Below are 23,451 nucleotides of genomic sequence, written 5' to 3' on the forward strand. Positions count from 1 at the left end.
TGAAGCTCACCTTACAGCCTGTTGACACCTTTATGAGTTGTTGGTGCTCGGTAAGGCACAATTAAGGAAATAACAAAAAATAAATATGCACTCCCAGCAACCAAATGGGCACTACAATATAAAAGCTAACTTCTTTTCAACATTGCCATGTTGGATTTCATTTCCTGTGCATAATGTAAATAAATGGATGCTCTCAACATTAAGAGATTCAAGATTAATCTTCTCCCTTCTTTTGCATCAATTTTTATTGCTAGAAATTTCCATTTAGAAGTTTGAAATTTTCTCATGCTATCAATTCTATTTCAATATTTGCTTGCTAGAAATTTCAATTTAGAAGTTTGAAATTTTCTCATGCTAGCAAATTCTATTTTAATATTTGCAAGTGGACATCGACTTCATACAACTATGACTTTCCTTAATATTGTGATTTTTTTCAGGTGGCATAAAGTACCAAATCAAAGGTTGCTCTGGACAAGGTGCATTTGCCCAAGTATTCAAAGCACATGTGGACAATAACCCCGATGATGTTGTTGCACTGAAGGTACCTTTCCCTGATAGCCCCGTTGCTAACTCCAAGTTCAGTCTAGGGAGATGGGTGAAATGAAACGTACCCTAGTGTAGGATTATCAGACCAAACTCCCTATTTTAATTTTGACTCTAATAAACGTGATATGTTGGGAAATCCCTCCTTTAACAAAACTTTTATTATTATTATTATTTTTACACACTCACACCCACGCACTCACACCACAGTGGGATTTCACCACAATTGGTATTCGGACCCATGACCTCGTGTTGAAACTCTAGTGAGTCTACCATTGATCCATGTTGGGAAATCCCTCCTTTAACAAACTTAACATTAAGGAAAATGGCTAGGGTCTATTAGTCTTTTGTCATCTCCCCTACAAGCAAACACTAGTAAAGAAAAAAAAAACCCATTTTTGGATATCCCTTCAGCACTTTTTATCTTTCCCCTACACAAAGTCAACCCTCTTTCTCACTCTGCATGAGATTAAATGTATTATACAATGCTTATGCTAAATGGTTTTATAGTTCTGCATTGTTTTTTGGTTTGTTCTACCCATGTTTTAGTGAAAAAATGTCATCCCTGTGGATGGCTGATGAGCAAAGAGTTCCTCAATATTAGAAAATCCTATTTGTATAATATTTGGCCTTGGTTGAATGTGAAATATTCATGTATTTTGTAAGTTCCTCAATATTGGAAGATCCTATTTGTATAATATTTGGCCTTGGTTGAATGTGAAATATTTGTGTATTTTGTTTTTAACCAGCTTATTATTGGCCACCTATTGAAGGGTTAGTATTCTTCGGATTTGAGTTTTTTTTTCCCCGAATATTCATAGTGGGTCCTGTAATATCATTCAGATCTTTGAACTAAGGGTGCTAATTGCCCCTTGTACAAATCAAAATATGAATGGTACTGCACCACCTTTTGCCCCAGGCAATACATAATATCTCTTGAGATTGTTAGTCTTTTTTTGGCAAATCACGCATGAGAACATTGCACTCGTGTTGTGATCGAAACCATTTGTTGAGATATGTGTTAGAAAGGGCTTTTATGTAATATAGGATAAAATAGATTCCTATTGGTAATTTTCTGAAGTTCTCTTTTATATACAAGAAAAGGTGCTAGAATGCATCTGAATTTTTCTCTCTTGAAACATTAGAGCTGTACACGAGTTGAGCTAGGCCAAGCTCAGCTTAGCTCGACCCCACCATGACCTAAGCTCGAGCTCAACTCGACTCGGTCTTCGAGCTCACCCCTCTAGCTCAACTCGGCTCGTTGGTTCAAGTCAAGTCGAGTTGGGATCGAGTCGGGTCGAGTGAGCTATTCGATTCGAGTTAATATTATTTTACAAATTATTATAAAATAATTAAAATGATAAAAAAATCAAGATTGTTAGAATTGAGACAGGTGCAATGGCAGTGCATAACAAGTTAATACAAGCTAGCAAATAACAATATGAGAATGTTATAAGAAAACCATAAACTCACTCAAAATTCATCGGCATCTTGTTAATATGGTCCATATGAGGAACGCCTTCCCGACTGACGGATAAGAGAGTAATCACCTTCATCTGAATCCAATCCATCAGCATCGCTTTCGTCATTCCATTCACTTGAAGCATTTTTAGTTTCATCAATGACAAGAAATATGTTTGCAGATCCAGATGTGTTCTCTTCTCCTAGGTAATTGTTTACTTCTTCTGAATTAGAAGGTGGTGAAACCAACGTTGTCATGTGCGATCGCACATTTACATATGCGCACACATGTGCACAGATCACATATGCGACAGTGGCATATGCAATCACTGCACATATGCGATCGCATATGCCACATGTGCAATGATATGAGATCGCATATGTGATGTATGCGATTGCATAGTTGCCAATGGTCAGAAACCTGATCGTTTTTTGACAGTTGGATTTTTTTTTTTAAATTATTTAAATCTTGATTTTTTCTCTATAAAAAAGGATTCTAAGAACTCCTACATGCACTCAAAGCTCAAACTCTCTCTATCTCTATTTTTCTCTCTTACACTCTCTCTTACACAATTCCAAACCCCAAGCTCCACTCTTCTATCCATATTTCTTTCAAGATTGAAGTTTCAATTAAGGGACAAGTACATACATCTACAAGGATTCAAGAATCAAGAATCAAGAATCACGATTTAAGAGACAAGACAACCAAGCTCTCCATCCATTGAATTGAACTCTCTTTATAGTTTCTAATTTTTCCAAGTTATAATCATATTTACACAACACACCCACTACTCTCTCTTTCTATCTCATTCTCTCTTAAAGTTTCATAATCATATCCAAGTTCTAAGTTTTCTAACAGCTTTTAACATTTTTTTTTTAGTTTGTTATTTTGTTACAAGTTGCAAGTTAGTGTTGTGTTAGTGACTTAGTATTACAACTTTACAAGTCTACATTCTACATAATTCTAGAATCAAGATCAAGACTTAAGGGTCAAGGACTCAAGGTAAAAGCGAAGACAACTTAGACAAGAAGTGAAGATCGAAAAATTTGGAACCTCTTTTTAAATTTGTAATTGTAATTTTGTTTGTGTTGTGTGTAAATCTCTCTCTCTCCCCTCTCTTTTACTACAAGTGTAACTCAACTCTCTCTCTCTCTTTCTCCTTTTCTTTTCCCTCTTCTTTCCCTTTCGACAAGTGTAACTCACGTCTCTCTCTCTCTCTATCTCCTTTTCTTTTTCCTCTCCCTTTCTAGTTTCTACTACTAGTGTAAGTGTGTGTGTGTAACTCTCTCTCTCTCTCTCTCTATCTCTCCCCCAAGTCCCATCTCTTTAGTCTCTTTACTCTTTGTCTCTTATTTTACTTTACTTTTTTACTTTTTAGTTTACTTTCTAGTTACTTTTTAGTACTAGGCTACTAGCAATCAATACACACACACCACCAACATAATGTCTTCTTCACAATCTTCCTCTTTGAAACCCAAGTCGAATGACCCAGGTTGGAAGTATGGGCACTACCGTAGTATTTTAGATAAGACTCACATAATATGTGAGTTATGTGGGTATGTGGGTGCTGGTGGCATTGCAAGGTACAAGTAATACCTTGCACATTTACTGGGGTCAAATGCAAAAGCATGTGACGAAATTACTCCAGAAATCTGAAGGGAGATTATAGAGTATATGGAAAAACAGTCAAGAAAGAGATGCGATAGTGCCCTACGTCAGGAGGAATATTTGGAACAAGATGCACATGAAGATATAAACGTAGTTAATGTAGATGAAGCTAGTCTCACTCTTCCTACTTTGACAGGCCGATCTAGACCACAAGTACAACCAACGGTCTCGAAAAGAGCCCGAGGGCATGGGCCCATGGATAGATGGTGTAGACCATACCTCGAGGATGTGATCGATCAAAGGGGTCGAGGCAAAGGGTCGACTCAAACAACTTTAGAGAACCGGTATAAAAAAAAAGATAGGAAAACCACTATTCAATATATTGCTAAGTGGTTTTAACAAACCGGCATTGCTTTCAATGCCGTTAAATCAAGAAGCTTCAAAGTAATGGTTGAGGCTATAGGTTAATTTAGACCTGGGCTTAAACCTACTTCATATCATGAAATGAGGGAGACATGCCTGAAAACTGAAGTTGAATATACACGATCTTTCATAAGTGAATATAAAGAATCGTGGAAAACATATGGGTGTTCACTAACAGCCGATGGATTGACTGATAGATCTGGTCGGTCTCTCATTAACTTTTTGGTAAATTATCCAGCTGGGACAATGTTCTTGAAGTCCGTGGATGCATCGGGCCATTCACACACAAGAGAATACTCGTTTAGCTTATTAGATAATGTAGTTGAGGAAATATGTGAGGAATATGTTATATAAGTAATTATAGACAACGTAGCCTCGTATGTAATGGCCGGACGTCTTCTTATGGAGAAGAGGCGTCGTTTATTTTGGACCCCTTGTACGGCCCATTGTGTTGATCTTATGTTAGAAGATATAGGTAGGTTATTTATAAGCATGATCGGAAGGGCTAGAAGAATCACGGTCTTTATGTACAAACACGCCCTTCTTCTTAGTCAAATGAGAAAACACATTGGGGGTAACTTGCTATGTCCAGTAGTCACCCATTTCGCTACAGCCTTTTTAACACTACAAAGATTACATGCAAAAAAATCAGAACTTAGAAGCTTTGTAGTGTTGGCCGATTTTACAAGTGGGCCTTGGTCAAAGAAGGTTGAAGGAAAGCAGGTTCAACAAACAATCCTTTCGCAAAGTTTTTGGACACAAGTGATAAAGGCGCTAAAAGCATCCGAGCCCATAGTCATTGTGTTGCGATTGGTGGACGGGGATGTAAAGCCTGCAATGGGCTACATATATGATGTGATGGAGATGGCAAAAAATAAGATCATGGATCATTTTAACTATAGAGACGGTGATTACAAGCTAATTATAGATATCATAGATAGAAGATGGGGCAACCAAATGTCATCTCCATTGTATTTGGCTGCTTACATCCTTAACCCAGCCTGTTTATTCACTTTTGTTGATCCAGCAGAATCACTCACTATGCATATGGTTGAATTTATTGATGTCTTGGAAGGAATGATTCCAGATAGAGAAGAACAAGACAAGACTCAACTTTGCTGGACTTTTATAGAAAGAGTGAGGGGATATTCTCAAGGGATATCGTAATAAGGCATCGGACAATGAAATTATCTAGTAAGTACTAGTGTACTACTATGAATGTCAGTCTTAGTATCTTACAAATAGTTTTTCTACAAAGTGTCTCTTACTTAAACTGTTTTTCTCAGCTGACTGCTGGGCTGCTTATAGAGTAGACCCGAATAGGAAAGATCCAGCTCTAAAGAAGCTGGCTATGAGGAGTTTTGGACTCCCGTGTTCTGCCAGTGGTTGCGAGCGCAATTGAAGCACGTTCGAGGTGGTAAGTTTAGTAATTGTAAACTTCAATTTTTTAGTGTAAGGCCTAAGCTAAATTAATTACCTAAATAGCTAATGCCAAATGCGCTTTCTTTCATGTAGATTCATACCAAGAAAAGGAATTAGTTTGAGCAAAAAAAGCTCGATGACTTGGTTTTCGTTCAATACAATAAAAAATTGCTAGAACGATTCCAAACTCAGAAAGAAAAGCCTAATTTTTTTGACTCTATCTGCTTAGATGAGTTGGATGCAGATAACGAGTGGCTCGTAGAGACGAAGGACTCGGTATTTGCTGGAGAGGATCTGACATGGGCGCAAATTGAAGATGCCGCATACGAATAGACACCTGGTGAAGGTACCACTTGAAGGCAAAGGATGAGAGGGAGCCGGGGGGGTGAGTAGTAGCCGTCAACCCGTTGAAGAGATTGAGGAGATGGAAGAAGGAGATGGTGATAATGATCAAGCTGAAGATCCATCATTTGATGTTGATGAAGTATTAGTACATACAGATGATGAAGAAACGGAAGAAGAAGAAATGCATATGGAAGAAGGAGATGACTCGGATGATGATGGTGGTGGTGATATGCCACAATGACAAATAGATCAATGCATATAGTATATTATTAGATGAATAATAAATAAATAACTTCTTTATTTTGTTTACTAAGTGTGTTGATATTGATTGTTGATGTAGTGCTGAATGTTGATATTTCATATTTGTTAAATGTTAACTATATTGTAGAATGTAGAATTGTTGATGAATGATGACTTAATATTTAATTCATTATGTAATTGGTTTTATTTTATTTAAATTAAATATATTGCAAGGGCCAATGTCATATAATAATTTATTCATTTTTTTCTTAATTTATCCCTATTTTTCTGATTTTTTTTCAATTTTTTTTTGAAAATTTTATATATAAAAAAAGTGTGGTTGCATATGCAATTGTGCGATCGCATATGAGCACAGGCATATGCAATCGCACATGATCGCATATGCGATTTAACAACACTGGGTGAAACTTCACCATCATGTTCTTGTATAGATTTGGCTAACTTTTTCAATCATTCTTTATGAGCTGATTTATAAGGAGTTCCCAACATCTTATAGAATGATGAGAGCCTGGAGAGAAACTTTGATGTTTTGTGGCTCTTCTTTGTTTCCATGCTCGGCCTTGCCTCAACGTGTTGTCTTGGAGGACATCGATATCTACATGCCTCCGCCTCTTCCCTACTTATCTTCAAGGCAAGTTTCCGTTATTCTTCTTTTAGAGCTTTTAAATTGGCATTTTCCTCTTCTTCTTTCGTACTAATTTGTTACTCTCTCTATTTCTGAATCTTCATCTATTATAATAGGCTTGTTATGATATTTTTTGTGCCTAGTTGAATTTGGTGGAGGGGGTGGGAGTTTTCTTATTCGAGTCTAAGAGAGCTTGGAATAGAATTCGTACTTCCTGTAAGGCATTAGGACATGGTTTTGCGTCTCCTCCCCGGCTAGATAAGTGTATTGTTAGCCGATTTGTTTTGTTGACGAATTTGTCTCTACACAAACGGCATTTAATCTTCATTCTTCCAGATGTTGGGGAGTAGACTTGGGTACCGTAATCTCAAATGTCGGCGGATGGGTCATTAGACGACATTTTTGTACAAGGACTTTTGTTAATAAAGAATAACATTCTTAGGAGAAGTCATGAAGCCAATATAATTTTCAAGAAATAAATTAGATTACGTTCAAAATTTCAATGTCAATGTCAAGTACTCTACTCCAAAAATAACATAAATTAAAGTCTTACAGAACAAGTAATAAGATCAAGATGTCCAAAATATTTAAAACAATGTTTAAACTTTAAACACATGAAGGTGCAGTGCCAATCTCATCTAGATTCTCAGTCTCGTCCTCTTCATCATTCTCTTCATAAAATGAACTGCCACCCCAAACTGGACGTAACCAATCTTGCGTACAAACGAGTGCTTTAATTGTTATAGGTGCAAGAGAGCTTCTATACTTGTTCACCACTCTACTACCGGTGCTAAATGCAGACTCCGATGCCACTGTTGTTATCAGAATTGATAAAATATCTCGAGCCATCAACGATAGTGTAGGGTATTTTCCTTCACGAACTCTAGTCTTTCAACCAATCTAAAACGTCAAAGTCTTGGCTGGAGACCTTCATGGCTGGCTCCTTGAGATACACATCTAATTTTGAATAATTTGTTTGCTGACTCGCTTCATTTTGTTCTAAGGCTGAAAAGTACTCATCCAGAAAATTATCATTACCTATAGACGAACTTGAGCCATGTTCATGCATAAGTTGTGTGTCCTGACTTTTGGTAGAATTACCCACATAAGAAGAGTACAATTCGTTAACGAGGATCCAGTACAACAGCTAAAGCTATCAATAGGTGACATTTGCTCCAATGCTTTTCAAATTCCACTTGCATGCTTAACGCCATATTCTGAATATAATCTGGACCTGTTGTTACACTTCTTTGAAGAGCATCCTTAATGTTCCAAAGCTTTGGAAGAACAAATTTGCCGTTGGATATTTATTTCCGGAAAATAATTTCGTGCAATCATAGTAAACTCAAAGAAAACTACGGACATCTTTAGCTCTTCTTCAATCATCTTCACTAGGTAACAAAGCATATGCTTTATCACGAACTGCAAATTCTAGGAATGCAATTTTCAACTCAACTGCCGCATCCAACATTTCATATGTTGAATTCCAACGGGCGCACACATCTAACTTCAATGTTTTTTGAGTTCCAACATTTAAACGTTGGAGTATGTCATTCTAGATACTAAGTCTTGATGGTGACACGCATATATACTTCACGCTCTCTCTCATGTTCTCAATCGTGCCGTCAATTATTTTTAGCTCTTGCACAATTAGATTTAAAATGTGAGCACAACATCTCACTTGGAAAAATTTCCCCCCAAAATAAAGATTCCCTGCTGTCTTGAATTGGCTCCGAAAAAAGAAATCACGGCGTCATTTGTAGATGCATTATTTAGCGTGATTGAAGATGTCTTACTTTCGATGCCCCACTTCTGAAGACAATTGTATACGCGGTCTGAAATAACCAAACCGGTATGAGGGGGAGGAAGGTGATAAACGTTTAAAATTGTCTTACGTAGATTCCAATCTGCATCCACATATTGTGCCGTTAGCGACATGTACCCCTTCCTTTGGTTCAATGCCGTCCACAAGTCTGAAGTAAGACTAATACGTGAGACTGATGACAGAATGACTTTCATATTTGTCTTCTCATTCATATACATTTTCATGCATTCTCTTTTCACCGTGACCTGCGAACACTTAATCGGTTTTGGATTCAAGTATCTGCTGTATTCGCTAAAAAATCTGCTCTCTATAAATCTAAATGGTTTCTCCTCAACAATAACTATTATTGCAAACCACTCTTTTAGTTTGTATTTTTCAAATTTATGAGTGATGAGAGTAGCTTGCATGTCGGAGTCGCTTCCTCCAGATGAGGCAAATGAGAGCAATTGTTGGCCTAAACGTGTGATTTTTGGACTCTTAGCACAATTAATAGTATGTCTGCGATAATGTGAAGTTGATCCCTCAGAATGCTTTGCGAACGTTGACTTGCAATGCTTACATCTAACCTTCATAACACGGTTCGAACCTTCTTTCACCTCAACCTCTTTAAAATCGTCCCAAACTGCTGATTTTTTTTTTTCCTTTATTCGATGTATTTGAATTTAAGTTTCTCTCATCTCGTTCAACATCAACAACTGGAGGGGATGTGGCAGATGCACCAAAGCCAGAGGTAGTAGGCACATCCTCACTAGCCATCTTTAAATATGAAAATAAGAAAACAAGCATAAGATATGTGAAGTTTGAAGCTATGATTGTAATATGTGATTTGTAAGTAGGCATTTTCTAACGTCTCCTAGCTTTTAATTTCACTTTTTATCCCATTCAGTAATATATCATGTACTCTAATCACACAATTTACATGCAAGTCGAAAATTCGACAGCATCTCCCCATAATTCTCCAAATATATGTAAAAATTCTCTACCGTTTGAGTGTCATCACCATTATCTGTTATTCACAGATGGGAGGCAGTCAACCAGTTGAGAACCATATATTCAGAGAATAAATTGGGTTGATGCACCGAATCTCAAACTCTGTGTAAATTATGTAAGCAACAATAAGGTACATGATATATTACCAAACTGTCCAACTTGGGCAATTTAAGAATTCATATATATATATATATATATATATATATATATCAAACCAATAATTGATTTGAATACAATTTATTATATATGAATTCTTAAATGGGTAGGTAGTTTGTTAAATTCATCTCTCAAGTGTCAAGTGAAGTCACTCTAAAACTAATTGATTTGTGTTTAATTGAAGTATACAATTATAAATCATATATTTAATATATGATTTATAGTTGAATACTTGAATTTAGCATAAATCAAATTAAAATAATCAAATACAGGTATACACAAGTTTAGAATTTCTCAAGTAATCTCAAATTCAACCATTCAAGCAATCAAGAATCATATCCAAGTAAATTACTTTAATAAAACACAAATAAAAAACTTGAAGTCAAGAGTCAAATACAAGTCCACACAAGTATAGTATCCAGCTATTGAAATTCAACTGTTGAAGTAATGAAAAATCAAAGCAACCCAACTCTGACCCAACCCCGACGCAACCCAACTGATGGGGACATCACGCGCACTCACGCCACCCCCCCTACGCACGTACGTACGTAGGAGGACCCCACCATCGATCTGGCTCGATGACGACATCAAGGGAGAGCCTCCTAGCTAGAAGTCAAGTTTTGGTTCAGAAAAGTGGCCCGATAGTCAAGAAAAGCCCACCATGGGATCTCATGATCGTGGCCCACTCGTCGGATTGGTTTTATATTTTAGATTTTGCTTATTGTTATTATTTAGAACATCGTGAACGCTTTAGATTTCCCTGTTTGGTTTTTATTTTAGTTTACTTCATCGCCAAGTAATAGGTGTCGCCATGGTGCGAGTTTTTGGGTATAGGGTTCTCCCTATAAATAGGCACCCCTTGTAGTTCTTTTCATTCATTGAAGTTAATAAAAAATTCCTGCTTTATTTTTTCTGCTCTCTTCGTGAGTTGTGGAAGAATTCAAAAGTGGGTGCGAAGCCCTCCCTTTTCGAAGGGCTAACTACCGTGGTGCGAAGCCACATCGATCCCAATTCACCCCCATCTTCCATCATCTTTTTTTCCATCTTCCCCCACCATCCGTACTTCGAATTTGTCCTTTTGTTACATTAGATTTCTTCATTACAGCAGGTTTCCAGATTTCGGCCCGCAGGCGAGCTGAAACTTCGGCGGAGCATCACGCACAAACCGTACATCGGATCGAGCTGAGATTTGGGGGTTTTGGAGTCCATCCCTGGCCGACCAGGGCCAAGGTGGCCTTTTTCTGAATAGTGGGCCCACACGCACGTCCGTCTGGGCCATTGTTGCTGTCCACATGCGGGATCATCTTTTGGCTCAGGTTTTTATCATCTTTTATCCTTTCATAGCCGTTTTTCATGAATCCTAACCCTATATTACATGATCTCTAATTGATTTGCCCCTTTTTATCACCTTAGGGTTCCTTGAATTGAAATTAGGGAATCCCTTGGATTAGGGACTGATTTTTATGCATGAGTAGTTGATTTTATTTCCCTTTGACATCGTTTGGTTTATAATTTTTATTGGTCCAGTCCTAGCCTGTGTCAGCTTGGACCCGCATAGATTCCCCTTTTTAATTGAATGTTTGAATTTTCATGTGGGACGTGGAATTTGTGTGATTGTTTCTGAATTGGTAGGATCTAAGCCTGAAATCTTGCATATCATATTTAATTTTCCATGTCCTGCATCACCAACCCTAACTTGGAGTTGAACCGAGCTTGGCCTAGCTCGACTCGTGTACAACTCTACCCTGACCCAACCCACTGCCCACACCCTGACCCAACCCGACCTTGACCCAACTCGAACTCAACTCGTGTACAACTCTACCCTGACCCAACCCGACGCAACCCAACCCATTCCCCACGCCCTGACCCAACCCGACGTTGACCCAACTCGAACTCGACTCATGTACAACTCTACCTTGACCCAACCCGACGCAACCCAACCCTGACCCAACCTGACATTGACCCAACCTTGACCCAACCCGACGCAACCCAACCCACACCCTAAACCATTTCGACGCTGACCTAACCCGACGTAACCCTGACCCAACTCGATTGCATCATTAAAAGAAAAAAAGAAAAGTGTTTACCTGGCTTGAAGGATTAAAGGAGAGGAGAGACTTGAGAGTAGGGTGTCCCATATCGGTTACGATACGGGCGTATTGTCCGTTACGTATCGGTAACAGCCGTGTCCGTTATGCGATATGAGGCCGTAACGGTCACCCCACCGATTTCGTAGCCGTAACGGCCGTTACGAGGCGTAACGGCCGTTACTACCCAGTAACGGTCAGGGCGTAACGGTCAGAAAACGGTCACTTTTTTTTTTGGCTTTTTAAGGTACGTTTTTTCACTTTTTTCTTCTAAACTCTCCTAAATCATTCTATTGCTATTTTCGACCAATCTTAGCTTGTTATTTCAGATAAAAACAACTTATATTAACGATTTTCTTGTTTTGAAGCTCCGTGGGCCATTTTCTAGAAATTCCTCAAAAATAGGTATTTATATTTTTTATTGAATGTTTTACTGTTTTAATGGTAGAATATGATGTGTTAATCATAAAAGAAGATATTAATGTCCATTTTACAGATTGTTGATGTCATTTTATATTTTTATATAATTTTTTTCTATTTACGCACTATTTTTGGCCTTCTTTTTTTTAAATTCGAAAAATCAATTTTTATTGAATGGTTTGCTGTTTTAATGGTAGAATATGATGGGTTAATTATAGTAGAACATGTTAATATGCATTGATGTCATTTATATTTTTTATAATTTTTTTCTATTTACGCACTATTTTTGGCCTTTTTTTTTAAAAATTCGAAAAATCAATTTTTTTTTTAATGTTTTGCTGTTTTAATGGTAGAATATGATGTGTTAATCATAGTAGAACATGTTAATGTGCATTTTACAGATTGTTGATGTCATTTTATATTTTTTTTATAATTTTTTTCTATTTACGCAGTATTTTCGGCCTTCTTTTTAAAAAAAAAAATCGAAAAATCAATTTTTATTGAATATTTTGTTGTTTTAATGATAGAATATGGTGTGTTAATCATAGTAGAACATGTTAATGTGCATTTTACAGATTGTTGATGTCATTTTATATTTTTTTATAATTTTTTTCTATTTACGCACTATTTTCGACCCTTTTTTTTAAAAAAAATTGAAAAATCAATTTTTATTGAATGTTTTACTGTTTTAATGATGGAATATGATGTGTTAATCATAGTAGAACATGTTAATATGCATTTTACAGATTGTTAATGTCATTTTATATTTTTTTTATTTATAATTTTTTCTATTTACGCACTATTTTCGGCCATTGTTTTTAAAATTCGAAAAATCAATTTTTATTGAATGTTTTGTTGTTTTAATGGTAGAATATGATGTGTTAATCATAGTAGAACATGTTAATGTGCATTTTACAGATTGTTGATGTCATTTTATATTTTTTTATAATTTTTTTCTATTTACGCACTATTTTCGGCCTTTTTTTTTTTTCAATTCAAAAAATCAATTTTTATTGAATGTTTTGCTGTTTTAATGATAGAATTTGATGTATTAATCATAGTAGAACATGTTAATGTGCATTTTACAGATTGTTGTCATTTTATATTTTTTTATAATTTTTTTTCTATTTTCGAATTAGTGACTTATGTTTTTATTTTCTTATATTGGACAGGTTTTGGAGCTTCTTAGGGTTTAGAACATAAAATCATCTGTATTGATTAGATTCTGAAACTGTATATAAATTTAGAATAACGAGTGCCGAGTAGACTGGACTCACAATCTCACATACACATAGGTCATACTCTTATCTAATCTATATCTAATTATCTAGTATCTACCTAAATGTAAAGAAATGTCTGGGTCTAGCCAACAAGTAAGGATATTGGATGGCAACATTGTCAGAGGGTTGGTAGTACTAGGCACTAAATGAAGTGTAACTATTGTAATAGACTAGTGACTGGTGGAATTACCCGTCTCAAACAACATTTGACACATCGAAAGGGTTAAGTTGCGGGATGTACTAGATTACCGAAAGAGATAATGATTTTAATGCAAGCTAGTCTGGATGAGTCGAAGGGTAAACGTGCTACTATACAAAAGAAGAAAGATGAGATTTTGAATGCAGCTCGACAGGAGGTGTTTGGTCCTGAATATATGGGCGTTTGTGATGAAGTTATTATTGATTCTGACGAAGATTCAGATCGGGAATTAACTATAGCTAGGAGAGAGAGCTTGCGTCTAGCTAGTGAAGAGGAAGAACGTCACCGCATGTTTGGCGCGCATGGGTCAATACGTTATACCGGGGGGGGAGGGTTTGGTGGGTTACGACGTGTGTTTGGGAGCCGATGACAAACATCTTCACGTGATACCCTTATACGTTTGGATGAAGAAGTAAATGAGCCTAGGAGATCCTTTATTGATCCAATCCTGTTTAGGAAAGAATCAACTAAACAAAAGAAGATAAAACAAATGTGGAGTAGAATTTCGAACTTCCGTTGAGAAGCTAGATAGAGCAGCAACAAAGTTATTTATACATGCTAACATACCTCCTAACGTGGCTAATTCTCCATATTGGCAGGTGGTAATTGATGCAGCAGCAGAAGCAGGTGAAGAAGTAAAAGCTCCCACGGCTAAGGAGATTAGGGGGAAATGGACAGATGCAGAGTATGCAGATGTGAAAGCATACGTGGCTGCCTTTAAACCTGTATGACAAGCCAGAGGATGCACGATCATGTGTGATGGTTGGACTAGCCTAACTAGATGCAACATGATCAACTTCATGGTGTACTGCCACTTAGGAACTATATACCACAAGTCAATTGATGCCTCAGAGGTAACAAAAGATTCTAATTATATTACCGGACTAATGGATAAAGTTGTGGAAGAGATTAGAGAGGAGAATGTAGTGCAGATTATGACAGATAATGAAGCATCATATAAGCTTGCAGGACATAAGTTGATGAATAAGAGACGACATCATTTTTGGTCACCATGTGCTGCCCATTGTATTGATCTTATATTTGAAGATATTGGAAAGAGAGAATGTTAAGGAAATGGTCGAAAGGGCAAGAGAAGTGATGACGTTTATTTATAACCATAATTAAGTAGTCGCAACAATAAGAAAATTCACGAAATGATGAGAGTTGTTGAGGCCTGCGGCGACTAGATTCACAACAAACTTTATCGCATTAGAGAGTTTATTCCAGCATAGGGGAGAGTTGAGTGAGATGTTCGCTTCCCGAGAATGGCTCAACACAAAACATGGGCAGAAGACATCAGAGACACCGGTTGAAGTTGCGAACACCATACGGGACAACAAATATTGGAAGAGGGTCAAGTCGATCTTAAAGGTGATGGGCCACTAATGAGGGTATTTCGTCTTGTTGAAACCGACGAAGCACCTACCATGGGCTTCCTATACGATGCCATGGATAAGGCAAAGTTGGCAATTCAACGTGATTGTAGAAGCTGAGAGTCTTCTTGGAAGATGATCGACAGGAGATGGACAAAACAACTCCATTATGATCTTCATGCAGTGGGTTACTACCTAAATCCTAGGTACAAATATGCCCAATCATTTGTTGCGGATGATGAAGTTCATGTCGGGCTAAAGAATGTGATAAAGAGATTAGAGCCTGACTTAGATATGCAAATAAAGGCGTTGAATGAATTAAATACATTTGGAAATCGCCTAGGTAGCTTTGGATATGCTCCTGCACAGCATGCGGTATCTAAGTTGCAACCGGCCGAATGGTGGATTAATTTTGGAGAGAGTACGAAGGCTCTCCAAAAAATTGCAGTAAAAGTTTTGAGCCAGACAACATCTTCCTCTAGCTGCGAAAGGAATTGGAGTTGTTTTGCACTTATTTATTCAAAGAATAGGAATAGATTGCATACTAAGACATTAGATAGACTTGTCTTCATGCACTACAATATAAAACTAAGAATGCGATGACATCATAGGAGCATTACAGCCGCCGATGATGTAGACTACTGTCCAATAAACGCGGATGATATTTATGATGAGGATGACCCGCTTCTACCGTGGTTGGAAACAAGGGAAAAACAAATTGAAGAGGATAGTGAAGAATTAGAAATTGATGACCCAGAAATATGCACAGCGCAACAAGAGAGTTGTGCACATGTGTTGGACCCAGCAAGAGGGGTAGTGTTTATGCCAAGTACTGTTCAAGATTAATAAAAGAGTACGAGCAGTGGTAGCATGACCGTGTCGGATGATGGTGATGATGACCCCCCTGCCCTTGGTGCTGGCACTTCTGGTGTTGCTCAGCACCCTATACAGCCGTCTACAGATTGCGATGCCGATGAACATCGACGAGGTAGTACACGAGGTCGGACTTATGAGTGTACCGAGTCACGATACAGTCAGCAGGAGGAGGGTACGTCTAGTGGTGCACCGGGTTCGGGAGGTCCGGAACATCAGCATGCTCATGGTCCTAGTTATTATGATGGATATTCTTATAGTCAATTGGATTATAATTATGGTGGTTATACTGAGCCTGTTCTATCACATTCATGTTGGAGTAGTCCTCCCGATCAATATCCACATGATTAGAGATATCCAGATCCAAATCCAAGTTAGTCATCACAATAGACGCACTCTCAATCTCAAGATTCTCAACAGGTTGAGTACGGGCACAAGTATGGCTATTCGACGGGCATTGGTGGATATCTTTACTCGGGGTCGAAGTCGTTGCCTAGTCAGGATCAGTTATCCTCTGGTTTTGTTGATCTAGTATTTCCTTCTGGCACTAGATATTATGGATATGTAGCACCTCCACCTATTAGACAGCATCAGCTTGATGATGACGATGACGATGATGTGGAGGTCGAGCAACCACAAAAAAGAGAATTTTCATTTTGGTGGTGATTTGTGATTGCAAGTATATATTTGTATTAAGGTAAGTATTTGCAGCAGACAGCTCACAGCAATATTATTGCAAGAAGCCAAGCACACACTTGAGTCCTTGACACTGCTGAACTTGTATTTAAAATAGCTCCCCTGACAATCAATCAAGTAATCCTTAATCAAGTTGCAGGGGAGTATATCAGACACTACTAATTTTTTTATATAATATTCTTGACTTGAGGATGACAAGTCACAGACAGGAATCACAGTCACAACCATATGTATGTTCCAGAAAATCCTCAAAAATAATTGCAAACACCTACACATGTAAGATATTTTCATATTACATTCATTCTAATATATCTATCATTGATAATAAATAGTTAGAAAATTAAATATATGAATTTTGTAGTCAAATTCAGGTTATCTGGTTCATAAATTCATCAGACAATCCAATACAACTTCTCACCAAAGAGTGGACCGTTACACCACCATAAACATGTTCTAATTTATAAATGAATGCATTTTTGGAATGCTTAGAATATTCTGGATTTAATCCATATTTTTTCATATTTTTTTGGCAAAAAAAAAATTCATTGTTACGCTGCCGTATCACCGTTACGCCCCCGTATCCGTATCGGTATCGAAGGGCACCGTTACGCCAACCGATACCGATACGGGATACCTTGCTTGAGAGTAGAGAGTAGAGAGACCGTCGTCTGCCACTCGGTCGCACCGTCGGACTCGGTGGTGGGCGGGCTCTGCCGGACTACCATCTGGCAGCTGCTCACTCATAGTCAGTCGCACTCGTCTCGGGTAGGGTAAAATGAAAAGAGGGAAAGGGAGGGGAAGGGTTTAGGGTTTTTACTTTTTTACTTTTACTTAAAAAAAAACTTATATATATATATACATATATATATATATTATAAATAATATATATAATTTATTTTGAGCGAGCCGAGTTCGAGTCGAGTCGAGTCGAGTCGATTCGAGCCTGACCAAGCTCGAACTCGGCTCGATTTTATTTGAGCTAAGGTTATTGGCGCTCGGCCTGACCCGAACCATATTGCGAGTCGAGTCGGAACGAGCTTAACCGAGTCTATTCGGAACGAGCTTAACCGAGTCGATTCGAGCAAGTTTCTCGAGCTAGCTCGACTCGTGTTCGGCTCTATGAAGCATTCTTTTCCCCTCCTTTTCTTTGTACCTTTCTATCTAAGATCCATCCTTATTTTCTACTTGGTACTAGAGATAAGATTCCCGCATTGATTGAAGGTTTCTTAGGAGGGGATCTGATGAGGACATCCACTCGTTTAAAGTTTATCGTCGACGGAAGCGAGCCTCACAAGTCTCACTATGGATAGGATGAGATTGAAGATCAAGAGAAGCTTGTTGCATAAATTTTTTTAGTTAGTCTTATGTTAATTTCCTATTGCAGAAATTTTTATTTTTAGAATTTCCTATTTTTAGAAATTTCTATTTTTAGAAATTGCTATTTTTAGATATTTCTATTTTTAGAAAATTGTATTTTAGTTAGTTTCTTGATTGTCAGAAAATTCTATTATTAAGAAATTTATATTTTTGTTAGTTTCATACTTAGGTTGTTTCTAAACTAGGACTTTTGTTAGTTTCCTGTTTAGGTTGTTTCTAATCTAAGTAATTAGGGGTATTTTGGTATTTTTCTTTTATTTGCAAGTTTTATTTAAAGGGAGTTAAGCCCTAAACATTGATGTTGATTTTTTTGGAGAAAAGAATAAAGCTACAGAGCTCCACAGTCAGGTGTGAGACATTCCTCTTCCTCATTCTATTCCTCCTTCAACTTTCTTTCTCTGGTTAATCATTCTAATCTTTTTCTTATTTATTCTTTCTTCCATTTAGTTTATTTGCAAAAATCTGGAATTCTATTTGTGAATTTCCTACTTCTTGGATCTATTCAAACGTCCTCAACTGATAATTCTATTTGATCTAACAATTTGTTAAATGATTAGATCATCACGTTGAATTGACCCTTGTGAGACATGAAAGTCCCATCTTATGTAGGATCCACTTTTCATATTTAAATCTTTAGTACTACATGATTGTAATGGATGGCCATGATCATTGATGAGTTTTCTTTTAGATAAATTTTATTTATGATGAATAACCACACTGAAAATTGATTGTTTATTTTGTGTTATCTTAAATTCTAATTCCGCACATCTAAGGTAGATCATGTTGACCTACATCATATTTTTGGTATCAGAGCTTTGGATCTTCCATAGGGTCATTTAGTTTGATTTTCCATCATTCCATCATCTCATAGATCTAGCATACATGATTTGTGTCCATTTTTAGGGTTTTTCTAGATTTAGAAGGTTTCCTAATTTAGAGACTTTTCTTTTTCAGAAAGTTTCCATATTTGGAAAATTTCAAATTTAGGATTTTAATTCCAGATTTAGTAGTCTCCTGGTTTGGCAAATTCCAATTTCGAAATTTACTATTGTTTAGAAAGTTTCCAAATTTAGAAAATTTTTGAATTTAGAAATTCCTAATTTTGGAAAGTCTAGATTTAGTAAGTGTCAAGTTTAGAAAAGTCCATTCTTATTGTAGTGGCTAAGTCTAGCATTGTAGCAGAGTACAGGGTTGTGGCTCATGGTGTTGTAGAGTTAGTGGCTGAAAATTATATTATGTGATTTTTGAATCAAGGTGAATGCTCCTATGAAGCTATTTTGGGGTAACAAGGTAGCCATTAACATGACACAAAATCCAATTCAACATGACTGTACCCAACATATTGAAGTTGATAGATACTTCATTTGTGAGCAGGTTCTCTGTCAAGATCTTTGTTTACTATTTGTAATAATTGAGATTCAGCTTGTCGATGTTTTTCACTAAGGGAGATTAAGTCAAATTTGGAACCTGTTCTTAGCAAGCTGGGCATGTACCTAGCTTGAGGGGGAGTCTTGAGATATGTGTTAGAAATGGCTTTTATGTAATATGGGATAGGATAAGGGCCTATTGGTAATTTTCTAAAGTTCTTTTTTATATATATTGAGAAATATGCAAGAATGCACCTACATTTTTCTCTCTTGAAATAGTGTCTTTTCCTCTCATTTCTTCTTCTTTTTCTCTTATTCTACTTTTCTTTCTGCCTTTCCATCTGAGATCCATCCCTATTTTCTACTTCATTCATTTACGTGCCCATAAGGTCCATACCCTTTTTATTTTTATTTATTTTTTTATTTTTTTTACACACGCACACACCCCACACACTCACGCTAGTGGAATTTCACCACCTATGGGTACTCAAACCCTTGACCAGGAGTTGGAACTCCTGAGAGTCTACCACCCGAGCAAGAGTAAGGACCCATGCCCTCATTAGGTGTGGGACACATGCATGTTGAATGCGATTGTTAGTTATATTATTGTTTATCTTATTCTTCTCATGTTTGTGAACCCACCAAATGAGTGGAACAATTTGATATTTGGGTTAGGGCATGCTCATGGTGGGCCCTACATAATGAATGGACCTATAGTGCATCAAGAATGCAAATGATGGTTCTCACATATGCCAATCATACTCATGGTATGCTAGGGATTCTAATAAGGGAGTATTTTGCTGGTGCACTAAGTGAGTGCACATGTGCCAACATGCGATGTCCAAGCCTCTCACTAGGTGGCCCCTAGTTGGTAGGTTTCCCGGGCCAAAAAATGGTTGGTCCGCACATCTACGGAGCAAGATATGCAAAAAAGAAACTGACAATTAAAAGAAATCAGCTAACAATCTACATTCAATGTTCTGTGGCCTAGAAGATTAGCATACAGGAATAATTTTAACTTTCAAAATTGTAAATGGGCCCACGTGATTGCTCATGGATCTCCATTTTGGCACGTGTTGCCCTTCACTAACAAGGTACTTCATGGTGCACTTGCATTTCTTAAAGAGGAAAGGGGCAATGGTTCTTAGGTCTGTTGCCATTTGAAATGGGCAAAATTGAAGAAAGAAAACATAAAAATTAAGGTTGTGTTTAAATTTCATTACAATTTTGTATAATTGGAAAATAACAAAATTTTGATTTAACAAAAAATTGTCCAGTTTTTTACGTTTTATTGAATGTTTGGCCATCTTAGCTTAAATCACAAATTTATTAAATTATTAGCATTATGAATCTTTGGGATGCTTTATAACAACTAAAAGTTAGCAATTCTTTAGAGGCAAAGAGAATCAAATGTGGGGCCGTCATGATGACAAATTAAATAAATTCTATGTATCTACTATCTTCCATCATGTGGCCTATGGGGCCAACCTTTGATTGCTTGTTCCTCTTAAAAGTCAGTTAGATTGGATGATCCTACGACATCGTTCAATACCTAGGATGAGGGATGGTCCATATTGGTTATGGAGAGGGTTCGATCATTAATTTGGACCATCCGTTGTGCATGGCGCACCTTAGATTGAATGTCCCTCCCAAAAGATTGCTTGGATTGGACCATCATCATCATCATCTAGGCCTTATCCCAACAAATTGGGTTGGGTGCGTGAATCCTTTTCCTTAGGATACATGTTGGAGGTTATCGCATAAGGTTGAGGCCAATTGCCAACTTGACGCAATCCTCCTCCTTTATTTGGGCTGGGGACTAGACCAACAACGAGATCGTAAAACTCCCACAAGCACAATTTAATAGACTAGTACATGGGTTGATTACAATCAAGCAGTATCTAATAGTCTATTACATTGGTTGCTTACAATCATCAAGTCGATTAACTGATAATGAGTTATTGCTTGGATTGCATGGCCCTAACTATTCAATTAATGGGTTAATGGATGGCTCATATTGATTATAATAGAGGTCCAATCATTGATCTGGACCATCCATCGCGTGAGGCCCCACCCACCATTGATTGCTTGACCCTCTTAAAAGTCACTTTGATCAAATGATCGTAGCCATTTAACCAATGGCTATGAAAATGGATAGCCATATTGATTGTAAGAGAGTGTTCATTCATTGATTTGGGCCATCCCTTATGTGGGGCCCACCTTTGATTGCTTTTCCTCTTAAAATTTGGTTTGTTCAGATGATCCCAGCCATCTGTTCAATGGGTAGGACAAAGGAAGTTTCATATTGATTATAATGTAGAAGGTCCAATCACTGATTTGGACCATCCTTCTTGTGGGGCTGACTTTTAATTGACCATCCCTCCTAAAAGATCACTTTGATTGGGTGAGCCTATGGCTAGTAAAATGGAAAGATAATATTGATTACCATAGAGGTCCAATCATTCACATGGACCATCCATTTTGTGTGGCCACCCTTGATTGCCCATCTCTCTTTAAAGACACTTTGATAAGATAATCGTAACCGCTTGATCGATATCTAGGAAGATGGACAGTCCATGTTGACTATAATAGGGAAGGTGCGATCATTGATTTGGACAGTCCATCGTATGAGCTACCTTAGATTACCAGTCCTCGTCACTTTTCTCTAACAAAGGGGGCTTAAACGAATTTCCAAAGAAGAGGGTATGATGGAATAAAAATGGAAGGGATGTTTGTTTGTGAAAGTCTTACTGCCGGGGTCTTAATTCATTTTTGATTTACTTAATCTTGGCAAAAGCACATTTGGATGTGATTCACATGAGATTTTTGTTTGTTGAAATTTTTGGCAGATACAAATGCCTGCTTTCCCTTGGGAGTTCTACATGTATCGACAACTTGATAAGCGCATTCCAGATGAGGAAGTATGCATTCATGAGAAATTGTTATTATGTAATGGGTTCAAAATTGATATTTAAATGTTGCCTATTTGACTTCTCATTTTGCTAGAGATCAAGCTTTGGGCTTGCTTATAAAGCACATATCTATTCAGATTGCAGCATCCTAGTTTGTGAGTATTTAGATCATGGAACACTTCAGGCAGGTGCATCATATCTTCGTGTATTGATTGCATAATTTACTTCTAGTTGTCAAATTTAATCTTCACACAAGTACCTTATACAGGATGCTATAAATTCCTACTTGGTGATTGGCCAAACCATGGAAGAAGTGCTATGCATATATTATTCTATAGAGATGTTGCGCATTCTAGAAACATTGCATAATGTTGGAATCATTCATGGTGATTTCAAGCCCGACAATTTGCTTGTTCGCAATTCTAGGTAATCTCTATTTTGTTAATGTTGCTAGTCATCTTTTAGATTTATTTTTTTTAAAATTTATTGATTTTTTTAATTTTTTAAAGAGGATTCATTCAGAACAACTTATGAAAATCATGCTTTATACTGCTTGCCTACCTACCTGTACTAAAATTACTGGAATACTTCTAAGAATTCCATTTTTTCTCTCTTGTTGCTGCTTCTAGTTCTAGTACGAAGGTATTCACAGACCCTTTTGGTGGTCTTTTATTTGCGACACATCTATTTGGAACCCTTGTACTGACATCTTCCCCCTCCACTACCTCTTCTCCATCTTTGAAATTTGATATTATCATCTATTTTCTTTTTTCTATATTCACTATACAAGGTCATTTTGTATGCAACAAAGCAGTTTTGAATTAAACTTGATTATCTTGATCAGTTTTGTTTCAAGATGGAAAAAGCCATGAAATCTATTCGGGAAAGGGCAGCGCCCCTCGGGTATAAACACGAACTTTTATATGTTTTATGTTTATTGTCTTGTGAGTAGTGTAGTTAAAGGCACAGGTGCATCCTAAGCAAATCTGCTCTTGTAGCGCGCCCGAAATGCCTAGGTATGCCTAGGTGCACGCCTAGAGATTCTAGGCACAATTTTTAATTTTATATGAATAAATACTATTTAACTATTTATAGATAGAAGTTGATTTTATTTTATTTTATTTATTTATTTTTTTAAATGATCAAAGTCCTAATTTTATATGAATAAATACTATTTAACTATTTATAGAATTTGTGGGAAATATCA

At 37.0% G+C, this 23,451-nt stretch overlaps 1 protein-coding gene across 4 annotated transcripts in view; it reads left to right on the forward strand.

The window, feature by feature from the left end:
* LOC131221209 (mitotic checkpoint serine/threonine-protein kinase BUB1-like) overlaps positions 1-23,451 on the forward strand; it is a 69,301-nt gene that overhangs the window by 15,654 nt on the left and 30,196 nt on the right. For all 4 annotated transcript variants that reach the window (XM_058216392.1, XM_058216389.1, XM_058216390.1 and 1 more), the window contains exons 8-11: positions 438-541; positions 22,182-22,253; positions 22,339-22,428; positions 22,513-22,670. In XM_058216392.1, coding sequence (XP_058072375.1) covers positions 438-541; positions 22,182-22,253; positions 22,339-22,428; positions 22,513-22,670 — 424 coding nt within the window. The remainder of the gene's footprint in view (positions 1-437; positions 542-22,181; positions 22,254-22,338; positions 22,429-22,512; positions 22,671-23,451) is intronic.

This window comes from Magnolia sinica, chromosome 12 (genome assembly GCF_029962835.1).
Source record: "Magnolia sinica isolate HGM2019 chromosome 12, MsV1, whole genome shotgun sequence".
NCBI lineage: Eukaryota > Viridiplantae > Streptophyta > Magnoliopsida > Magnoliales > Magnoliaceae > Magnolia > Magnolia sinica.